Source organism: Morus notabilis, unplaced genomic scaffold (assembly GCF_000414095.1).
Source record: "Morus notabilis unplaced genomic scaffold, ASM41409v2 Scaffold5, whole genome shotgun sequence".
NCBI classification, from domain to species: Eukaryota; Viridiplantae; Streptophyta; class Magnoliopsida; order Rosales; family Moraceae; genus Morus; species Morus notabilis.
In genome coordinates, this window is record NW_010363077.1 from 720,354 (window position 1) to 732,873 (window position 12,520).

The 12,520-nt window shown below is 32.3% G+C and overlaps 1 protein-coding gene across 1 annotated transcript; it reads left to right on the plus strand.

Moving 5' to 3' along the window:
* Positions 1 to 2,964: 2,964 nt before the first annotated feature.
* Positions 2,965 to 4,798, plus strand: LOC21406410 (universal stress protein PHOS32). Its single transcript, XM_010103559.2, has 4 exons — positions 2,965 to 3,313; positions 3,462 to 3,571; positions 3,694 to 3,812; positions 4,515 to 4,798. The coding sequence occupies exons 1-4, from the start codon at positions 3,139 to 3,141 to the stop codon at positions 4,603 to 4,605; spliced, it is 495 nt and encodes a 164-aa protein (XP_010101861.1). The 5' UTR covers positions 2,965 to 3,138; the 3' UTR covers positions 4,606 to 4,798.
* Positions 4,799 to 12,520: the final 7,722 nt, after the last annotated feature.

The following is a 12,520-nucleotide window of genomic DNA, read 5'->3' on the forward strand; positions in this document are numbered from 1 at the left end:
GACTAAGGACGGATATGACTCAATCTGGGTGATCATTGATAGATTAACTAAGTCGGCCCATTTTCTTCCAATTCGTACAACTTACTCCATGGATAAATATGCCCGGATATATGTAAAGGAAATTGTTCGATTGCATGGGGTACCAGCCATTATTGTCTCCGACAGAGGTTCTCAGTTTACCTCCCATTTTTGGAAGAGCTTGCATAGAGCTATGGGTACCAAGTTAGCTTTCAGTACAGCTTTCCATCCCCAAACAGATGGCCAATCAGAAAGAACTATTCAGATTTTGATGGATATGTTGAGAGCATGTGCTCTTGATTTCCAAAAGTCTTGGGATGAGTACCTACCTCTAGCTGAGTTTGCATATAATAATAGTTATCAGGCTACTATTGGTATGGCACCTTATGAGGCTTTGTATGGTAGAAAATGTAGATCCCCAATCCTTTGGGATGATATTGGTGAAAAGGAATACCTTGGTCCTGATTGGGTGCAGAAAACTGAGGAAGCAATTCAAAAGATCCGCAAGAGAATGTTAGTTGCTCAAAGTAGGCAGAAAAGCTATGCGAATGCTAGAAGAAGAAATGTGGAATTTGAAGTTGGAGACAAAGCAATACAAGTATCATTATAAAAATTAAAAGTTTATGATGATTAGGAATATAATAAAATGCCTGCTAAATTGAGTGCAACAAAGTGCGAGTACAAACATTGTCATAAAGAATAAGAGTAGTTTTATGAAAATAAAGAAAACCGAAAATACAAGAACACAATCTCATAATTTGTAAAATAAGAAACTACCCAGAAAGAAAACAAAAACATAATAATACTACAATTTTATAATCCACGAAAGAAGGAAAAAAAAAAGGGAAAAAAAAGACGATCATAATAGACATGAAGGGGAAAATAGGAACAAATAATATAGAAAACAAAAAAAATGCGCAACATATTGTTGGGGTCAATTTTTGTCTCAACTCTAAAATTGATTTGATCTTTCTCTCACTAAACTATTCTTTTTCTCTCTCTAAGTTGACAAAGTTTCAGTAGGAGGAAAATTGTGTCAAAAAAGATCCTCTAACCCTCGTGTTTATGGTATTTATAGATTTTCTTGAGGCTGAACTCTGAATTTCATTGATTGTCCACGTCAGCCCTACTTTTCTCTGCAGATTTGTTTCTCCATTTAAACCTTCCTTCCGCTCTGAAGTTTCTTTGCAAGCTTGCACGACGCCATGTCACTTCTTCTTAAACGACTTCGTTTTGTAACGATTTATATTCATCCCCATACATACATATGTGGATATTGGAATGATAGTGATGAAAATATAGCTTTGAATCACTTGCTTATGTGTGGAAATCCTTTGATGTGCTTAATTCTTTTAACTATATTTGCTAATGATTTTCATTCGTCTACAAATATTGATCAGGTTATATATGGGAGTTTTGGAGATCCTGCAGTGGTTATGTTGCAGTCGCAAACAGAGTTAATATAATGTAGAAATTGAGGATGAAATCTTTACGAGGGAAGATAAATGTGACGTTTGGTTCATGAGTTTAAAATTACGGTTCATGATTCTGATTTTTAAAATTTAAATTTTTTATAAGAGAAAAATACTGTAACAGAATTAAGAACCATGATCTTAAATCAGACAGAACCCTTGAAACAAACGTCACAACAAATTCAAACAATGCTACCAAAATTAAATCAATTGATTGGAACATTAATTGTTAAAAAAAATAGGCAAGACAACTAAAATAAAAGGCTAATAAAAAGAGATACAAAAAATTATACAAAGAATGTGCCCAAAATATTCAAATGGGGTACAACGAGCAGTAACGAGTTCTATATTTCTGTAAAGTAGAACATTTATAATATTATGAAAAGTAGACATATTTAGACATCATGCACCTAGACATTTTGTAGTATAACATCTTCAGATTACCCTTTCCGTGTTAGGGTCAAAATGACCTTAAGGTTCCTTTGTCGCCTTTTACTCATACAATTAGGTAATCAGAAGCTATTAAGGGTGTGTAATCTACAAGTATATGGCCTTAGCAAAAAAAAAAAAAAAAAAAATCTACAATTAAATGAAAATGACAAAGGAAGGTGCAAAGAAGCTTCCTACCATCAATATGTTGAATTTGAATGAAACGCGCACGCAAATATATGTGTGTATATATGTCATATTATATATACTTTATTCGTTTATGTAAACATGCAAATAAATATATCACCTTGATATCCTCAAAAAAAAAAAAAAAAAGTCACCCTGAAAAAAAAAATACAAATATATATCTTCGGTTTTGATAATAGGCCATTTGTTGTCCTCTTTCAATATGCGGTATGCCTTTCAATCAAATTTCTTTCCTATGAGAATTTTGAAAAAAGAAAAAACACATTTTGAAAAGAAAAACATATCTGGATTTAGATTTTATTCTTATTTTTTATTTTTGCTTGAAGATCTTGCCATTTAGTTAAATGGTATCACGTAATAAACTAACTGGCAATTCCAAAGGAAGAATCATCAACACCTCGTGATTCCCTCTATCACATGCTATTCACATGTAATGTATTCCCACATGGCCCTATAATACATATACATATATATTATATATATATATATATTTATATATATCAAATTACGGGCAGAACGAAGTGTCGAATAAAATAAAAAAGATGAGTCTGGCCTTTGATTCATGGATTAGAATCATGAAATTAAAATTATTTTTAATTTATGTATATTTTTTATGAGAAAAAATACTATAACAAATCATGAATCATAATTCAAATCAGAATATGAATCTCCTAACCAAACAACCTCTTACTTTGAAACTTGGAGCAATGGTCTGGATGCTAGAAGAGTAAAACGTGGACGGTAAGGATGAAAGTAGATGCCAAGAAACGGTTTGAGTGGAGTGAAGAAACACACAAGAAACAGGAAAAGCTGTAAAGAAAGTTTTCATTTGCTTGTCGTATTGTCTATAAAAATCCTTTTCTTCTGCTTAACCCCAAAGCATTAAAAAAGAACAAAAACCAAAAAAAAAAAAGAAAGAAAAATTCTGATCTCTATCTTTGGTGTCTGAAACGTCGAAACACAAAACTTGAATTTGCTTCTATCACAAAACAGATCAAGAACAAAGAAGAAGATGGTTAAGGACAGGAAAATCGGAGTGGCCATTGACTTCTCGGAGAGCAGCAAGAACGCTCTTAAATGGGCTATTGACAATTTGGCCGACAAAGGAGACACTCTTTATGTTATTTACGTCAGCCCCAACTCTCTCGATGAATCTCGTAACAAACTCTGGGCCAAATCTGGTGCACGTACGTGTGTGTGTGTGTTTTTTTTTTTAATTATTATTTAGATTTGTATTGATCAACTTTTAAGGATTAGATTGGTTTTCTCTTTTAATATCTGATCTGGGTTTCCTTTTTCTTCTTTTTTTTTTGGTTGTTTTGATAATTGGTTTAGCTCTTATTCCTCTGGCTGAGTTTAGACAGCCTGAGATTTTGAAGAAGTACGATGTTAAGACTGATATTCAAGTTCTTGATTTGCTTGACACTGGTTCTAGGACAAAAGAGGTGGAGTTTTAATCTTCTTCTTTCTTCCCCCCCGCCCCCCCCCCCTGTAATGTGATTTTTTTCCCATTAATTTCAAAACTTAAGTTTATAGATTGATTTGTGAATATCATAAATAATTGTAGGTGACAATTGTTGCAAAGATTTACTGGGGAGATGCAAGAGAGAAGATCCTTTATGCTATTGAAGATCTGAAGTTGGACTCTTTGGTCATGGGAAGCAGAGGACTCGGGACCATCCAAAGGTACGCTAATTTCGGTTTTGTATTAAATTGTAATTGCATTATATATTAAATCACCGACTTGAATCGTGAATCTGATGATAATTTAGGTTAGTTAGTGTATTTGTGTCAATTCATTTATTATTCGTGTTAAAAAATATTAACTTAAAAAGAGTCTTATTAAACGCATTAAAAATATTAATTTAAATATGATCTATTTATTAATCGCATTAATTATATTAATCTGTATAATTTGTTTAAATTAATATATTAAATAAATAATTGATATAATAATGACTTATTTAACACGATAAAGATAAGTTTAACATGTTTATTAATTAATTTATTTTTTTTTAAAAAAATAAATAAATTTTACCTATAAATATTAAAATTCACATTATTTATATTTAATATGTCATATAAATTTTTATGTTATATGACATATCATTATATTACAGATGACACATATAGTTAATCGTGTCAATTCGTATCATTTCGTTTTAGGAGGTCAATCTTAATTCAATTTATTTATTAATCGTGTTAATCATGTCAATTCGATTATGATTTAAATTCATTTATAATAAACCTAAACCCGTTAATTTCGTGTGAATTTTAAATTGTGTCCTTGTGTCATTACTTGGTTTGCCAGCTTTACGTGAATCAAAACAGGCCGTTAGTGGTTTCATTTGTGTATTTGGGTTGATTATTGTGATTGTTCAAAAACAGGTTAATAATGGGAAGTGTGAGCAACCACGTGATTTCACTTGCTGAATGCCCTGTGACCATCGTCAAGGATTCAAGCTTCAAACACCACTAAGAAGAACTATTCTCAGTATCTCTGTGGGGGCATTTGCCCGATTCCATGATCATAGTATTTTTTATTATTTGGACGTTTATTCCATTTATGCCCTTCTTGATCTTGCTTTTTTGCACACAATGGGTTGGATAGGAAGTGTTTTTTTTTTGAAGAATAATGGTCATGTTCTCTTTCACATAAAAGAGAAGAGTAACGCATCTGGTATGATAATTATCTTCATGAATCAATATATATATATATATATATATCTATATATATATATTGTCTGTGCGTGTGTTAGTGTGGGGAATTATTATCAATTAAAGCTGTCGCCACATGTGTAATTCCTATTCCATGGGTCACCAATAAGTTTTTCATTTTGGACATCTATGGGTCATGGTTATCATACGGTTTTGGTGCCTTCTGTTTTGATATATGTCTTGGCATGCAGGCCAAAATCACGCCTGAATTATGCTGGTTATACTTTTAAACTCCAATTATTTAAAAGGCATCACTTTTTGAAGTTTTGTTATTCGTCATAGATTTTTTTTAAAGGTAAACAATTTGTCATGATTTTGTGTAATTATTTTAAATAATTAAGTGTTATTATAATTTTTTATTTTTTATTAATTAAATAATAATTGTTTATTCTTTAATGAAGTAATATAAATAATATTTTTTACTATTTTGAGTGGTATTTTAGATTTTTTTTTTTTTTTTTTTTTTTTCAGCAAGAGTGGTTACTACTTTCATCATATTGACTTTATGTGTAAAAATTAGGCTCAACGTTTTTTTTTTTAACAAGAAAATATATTCGGATACAACCGCTTTAGATTTGATTGAATTAGGCTCAATAATTTGCAAAAAATCTACAAGTAGAATTCCTTTAATTCACCCTTTAAAATCACTGACATCTTTTCGATGCAATGCGGGGTCTACATTCGTCTATTATCGTAATTACGAAGATCTGTATTAGAAAACGGACTTTATGTATTATTCAAGAATTCTATTTTTAACATATTATTAAAATGATTTGTTTTAAATATATATCGTTTAAGTACTGCTGACTGTTTTTTAAACATTAAATTTCATTTATGCTTTTTAGTTTAAAATTTTATTAATCGTAGACAAATAAAAAAAAACGTAGATAAAAAAAAAGAAAAAAAAAAGGGTTTTGCACCTGACTTTAGCAAAATTTTCAACTTTTTACACTATTTAATTTCCAATTTTAAAATATTGGCTTTTAATAAGTCCCCAAACTAAGAGAAATCTTGCTTCCATTAGTTCTTTTTTTCCTTTCTGCGTAAAATTATGCTTCTAATGTTTTGTCTGATGACCGTTTTATTATTAAAGATATTCACATTTCTTTGCTTAATAATGGTGGTCGCTGTTACCATATTGCTCTTAGTAGTAATACGGTAGCCCAACTTTTCGCTAATTTGGTGTTTCATAGTTCTATGGATGTTTAGAATATTGATCCTATCTTATTATTTGTAGTCTCTCTGCTATTTAGCCCAGTAATGCTATGTTACATTTTCCCTTAAAAAAATAAGTTAACTAGAGAAAAATAAAAAAAAATAAAAAAAAATAATAATAAAAGCATACATGCAATTTTAGAGTACTGGTGTAAAGTGATAAAAGTAATCGTCTAAATTCAAGGGTGAGGGCTTGTTTCGTATCATTATGGGAACGGTTTCGCAATTTCTAATATTTCTTGTTTAGTAAGCGTTTTCGAAAATGGCTCAAATAGTTTGAAAACAGTAAATTTTTTTTTTATTATAAAGTGTGAGGAAGATAGAAAAGAACAAAAAATTATTTTCCTTTTTCCTTTTTCATTTTTTAGGATTTGTTGAGGGAAATGAATGTCATTTTTTTATTAGCGAATGATCAGAAACAACTCCGTCTAAGTCTCTTGCAGTTGCAACCGTGGAAACTTCTGCAAAATCTCCGGCCCCGAAAAAATCTCTCAAGCTCAAGCAATCTCTACAACTTAAATAGATCATCCCTAGTTTTTAGCTTCTGCTGGTTAATGTATTTCCTAAAAACTAGCACTTCAGTTATACTTGTACTTGTATATATATCATACGCTATAATCAAAATAAATTAATGAAGTCATTATTCAATTTAGCTAAACTTTAAATGGTATAAGAGCTCTACTCTAACGAGAATTCTGATCTTGCAATTTTTTTTCCTCCATTGTCTCGATGGCTTCATATTCCTCTACAAACACGTCCTCTCCCCTCACTCCTACTGTCACCTCAAATACCGCTTCATCCTTGGTTACCATCAACGATGCTGCTCAATTGCCCTTAAAACTCACTTCCCTTAACTTTTTATCATGGAACGCTCAATTTCATGCTCTTTTTTATGGATTGGATCTCCTTGGCTATCTTGATGGCTCTTATCCATGTCCCTCGGTTATGCTTTCTCAAAATGGTTTGCAGGTTCCAAATCCAGATCACACTATGTGGCGCCGTTAAGATCAGTTGATTCTCCATGCTATTTTTGCTTCTCTTAGTGAAGCTATTATTCCTCTTGTTTCATTTGCCACTACAAGTTAGGAAGCATGGAATTGCTTGGACCGTTTCTATGCTAAGCGCTCGACGTCTCACATTATTCATCTCAAGGACAAACTATCAATGACCACTCGAGGTTCCTTATTAGTAACTGATTTTCTTGTGTTTATCAAGCAGATTGCAGATGAGCTAACTGCTCTTGGTGATCTCCCGAGTGATGCTGACTTGCTTGTCCACACAATTGGTGGGCGTGGACTAGCTTACAAAGAACTGATCACGGCTATGCGGACTTGGAACTCCGTGGTTCCATTTGAAGAGCTCTTTCATTAAATAGTTGATCATGAAACCTTCCTGCTATATAATGACAAACACTTATCTGAATCCACCCCACCCACTGCTCACATTGCCAAACACTCGCCTCCTTTCCACCAACCGAAACACTCGATTTCCTCATCCAACCTTGGTATCCTTCCCACTCCTATATCCACTACCACCTAGTTCAAACCTTCGCCCTCTTCCACTACTCGACCTGCTCAAGTTGACTGTCAATACTCTGATAAACAAGGGCATGATGCCAAGCGTTGCTTCAAACTATTTCCTTAACTTCGGCCCTATCAACCCTCCGCTAACCACGCCACTGTAGCCTCCCCGACTCATGCTCCTTGGATTGTCGATTATGGTGCTTCTCATCATGTCACTTCTTAGTTATCTAATCTTTCAATTCATCAACCTTATGAGGGTCCAGATGACATCCACATTGGTGATGGTTCAGGTTTATCTACAACACATACTGATTCTACCTCTGTTTTACCCTCATTCACCTTATCTAATGTTTTATGTGTTCTCTCTATCAAGCAAAATATGATGTTTTCAACCTATTTATTCAGTTATATTGATGTCACAGTCCAAAAATAATTAACTGTGATAAACTTGTTGTGTGAATCCCGCAAGTGCACGGATCGTACAAGTAATAAAGTGTACCGAAATACATATATCGTCCCACAGAGATTGAATCACCAAAAATATATGTTAGAAGTTATGTAATCATCAAATCAAGTAAAGAATGAGTTTGACAAAAATTCACTAAATTGACGTAATAAAATGGGTACAAAAATAAATGCGGTCAAAAGTGGCTAAAAATAGCGAGATTGTAATTGATGCTAAACCATTTTGTGTATGAACATGAGCAACATACTCTTTAAATGTTATTCCAATTGACATACAATAATCATTAAAAGCCTGAGATGTAAACTCACCAGCATTATCAAGACGATATGTCTTAATGGCATAATCTGAATTGTGCTCTTAATCTTATTATTTGAGCAAGTAATCTTGCAAACGCTAAGTTGAGAGTTGATAAAAAACACACATGTGACCATCTTGTAGATGCATCTATCAAAACCTTATAATATCTGAATGGTCCACATGGCAGGTGAATGGGCCCATATATCACCTTGAATGTGTTCTAGAAATATAGGGGATTCAATCCCAACTTTAACTGGTGATGGTCTAGTAATTAATTTTCTTTGAGAATAAGCAGCACATGAGAATTCCTTAAATTGAAGAATTTTCTGGTTCTTTAATGGGTGTCCATGTGAATTCTCAATAATTTTTCGCATCATGATTAATCTGGGATGGCCTAACCGATCATGCCAAATAGTAAAAATATTCGGATCAATAAACTTCTGGTTTAATATAGCATGAGTTTCAACTGTGCTAATATTTGTGTAGTACAAACCAGAGAAAAAGGCGGATAGTTTTTCCAATACACATTTCTTACCCGATATAATAGTTGTGATATAGACATATTCAATATTCTCCTCATTTACAGTCTCAATATGATATCCATTTTGGCGAATATCTTTAAAACATAACAAGTTTCTTTGAAACTTACTATAATATAAACAAATTTTGTTCCCCTAGGTAATATAATATTGGCTATTCCGGAGCCTTCAATTAATTTCATACTACCAGATATTGTATTACATTTACTTCTTTCATAACAAAAGAGACACAATATCTTTTATCTCTAAGTATAGTATGTGTTGTAGCATTATCTACGAGAATAATATCTTCTTTTTGATTGAAGCTTGATATAGCTTAACAAAATATTCAGGTGTACAACAGGTACGTGACCAATGACCTTTCACTCCACATCGATAACATACATTATCTACACTCTTTGAAGGATTACTTGGAGCATCTTTATTTTTGTCTTGTTTATCACTATTATTCCACTTCTGGTAGTGAGAAAATTTTTTCTTATAACAACCACGATAATTGTAATTGTTGTGCCTCGACCAAGACCAAGGCCACAACCACGGTTTTGTCCTCTTTTAGATTTATGATGAGTTACCACATTCACTTCAAGGAATGGGGCAGAACCAATGGGGCGAGCTTCATGATTTTTCATGAGTAGCTCATTTGAAGCGTGAAAGGTCGAAAATGTTTTTTCTATTAAGTCCTCATCAATAATCTTTTCACCACATAATTTCAATTGAGAACTTATTTTAAAAATTGCAAAATTGTATTCACTTACGGTTTTAAAATCTTGTAGCCTCAAGTGCATCCACTGTAACTAGCTTTAGGCAAAATCACAGTTTTCTGATGATCATATGTTTCTTTTAAGTTGATCCACAATTCTAGAGGATCTTTCACAGTTAAATATTCTGCTTTTAGTCCTTCATGAAGATGATGACGAAGAAAAATCGTGGACTTAGCCTTATCTTGGCTAGATGCTCATTTTTCTTTAGTAATCATGTCTGCAAGTCCTTTAGCATCTAAATGAATTGCAGCATCAAGCACCCATGATAAATAGTTCTTGCCCGCTATATTGAGCACAACAAACTCAAGTTTTTGTCAAATTTGACATAGTAGACACTCCTACATAAGAACAATAATGATAATTGAAAGAAATTCAACAAATAATAAAATAGTAGTAAAGGATAATAAAACAAAATATAACTATTAAAGATCACATAAACCAATTTACTTTTAAGAATTCGTTATGTTGTAAATAACAAGTCCATAATTTATATTATTCCCTTCAGGGGAATATGAGTATCTATGACTTGTCCAAATTTCACAATAGTATTTTTAGCCTTATAATGATTAAAAAAATAGTGAATTATAAATAATCAAAATTATCCTTGCTAATAATCGTAATATAAACATAATATAAATATAAAAATTAAAAAAACAAACGTAATATACATGAAAAATACATACATACAAACGTAATATAACTACATACAGATATAAAAATATATAAATGAACGTAATATAAACATAATACATACATACATTGTAACGACCCTGCTACATGGCTTTTACTTAACTATAATTGTGCTATGATACTAACTCTAACGATCCTGCTGAGTGGCCGTCACTATTACTAACTTTAACATATCCTTTCTGAAACTCCCTAAAATTCGAGGGACATTTTTTTTATGCTGTATAGATGCTGTAGCATTTTTTTATTTTTTAAATGCTATATAGAATGCTGTAGCATTTTGTTATAACTTAAATAAAATGCTATACGAATGTTGTAACATTCTGAAACAAAATGCTATAGCGAATGCTGTTGCATTCTGGGCATATGTTTCTTTCTCCTAAACAAAACTGTATCATTCATTTTAAAATGATTGTAACGACATAAATTCTGGTTTCTACTTTTAAACATAGCAAAGTGTTTATACTTCAAAACTAATTCATTTTCTAAAACATAAATTTACACATAGGTATATTTTTGCTTCTCAAAATCGTACTAGCTTACACAACTTAGCAATCATACTACAAACTTCCAAAACACAAGTTCAGAGACATATTCAACAAAATCTTTTCAAAACTTTAAATTATTGCGGAAATAACTATGTTCTGTATCCATTCCCGACCTCTACTCTGATCATCCGTTGCCTCGCCATCAATTCATCAAACATTATGTGCATGTTGCTTACCTAGAGTATAAATACTCTGAAATGAGCTTTCGCTCAGCAAGCAGGAACTATTACTCCCTAAATAACTACAAGTTCACATGAATGATATGCATGCACTGTTTATGCTGATTTATGATGTCTTATCACAGTTTTACTGTCTGTGTTTTACTGTTTGAACTTATCTTACTTACTGATGGGCACGAGTGCTCGTACCATTTGTACACAATCATCAAAATGTTAGGGTTTGCAAGGTCCCCAACGACACTGTGATTTAAATTGAACTGAGTGCCTCCCTTACAGAGGACCCTTTTTTTCCTTTATCTCCCTTGCGGAGTTTGATTACCTCCCTCGCGGAGGCTGGTACGACACTCAACTGAGTTTCTTCTTATAAGTTCCTCTTGACTTATTAAGGTGTATGCAATATGACATAGCATAGCATACACTAACATGGAATGTACTCAAACACATATAATTCATGTGCACTGCTAAAGTGTATGCAATATGACATAGCATAGCATACATAACATTAAATGTACTCAAACACACATAATTCATGTGTACTGTTCATTTTAAAATCTATTTATACTGTAGGCGAGATTCCTATTTACCTATTTTAAGGAGTGGAATCCTCTATTCGCCACACTGTCTATTCTCTTTCTTACTTATTTATGATAATAAACGCCCACTAAGAGTGTGAGATTAACTATCACTTGCTATTCTATTTTAGCAAGCTTATAAGAAAATCTGATTTCTCTATTTATGGCTTTCTTTCTCTTTCCTACCTTAGAGGATTGAAAACCTTGTTTCAAACTTAAAGATTAGGTTTATTGAATCCTCATAACCTTATTTTTCCATTAAACAAGGTCCAAACACAAAATACTTTCTTGAGACTATACTTCGAGATCCTTAATAAACTCTTCTGTTTAACACCAAAATTGTTTTGACAATTGTGCATTGCTTTTTAAGAAAATAGTTTAAAGCTTCTATCTAGAACTAAACTAAGTTTAGCCTCAAATTCTAGAACTAAAACTAGGTTTAACTCTAAATTTTCAAACTAAATTTTGGCAGAGTTTTGCCTTATTTTCTATGTTTTCCGAGGTATCCTTAGCTCGTTTTATCCGTTACTTCATCTTCTAATCATCACTAACAATCTTTCTCATATAATTTAATCAACTTAGGAACGATACTCTAGGGTTCCATCAAATTTCTCACAAGGATTTTCATACCTTAAAGTTGCTAGAAACATAATCTAACAACCACAACTTCATCCTTTAATTACTATGCTTTCAATTCCTTCATCAATTGAAATTTAATCATCAACTTAGCAAACTTTCTCTCTACTCTCTACCACATCCTAACCATTCGGCCAGGGTAAGAAAAAGGAGAGGAAAACTAAAATCTCACTTTAGAAGAATGAAGAACAAACTCCGGAATCACCAATCCTCGGTAGTTCGATCGATTCCCGCTTAAAACTTGCTTTTCTTC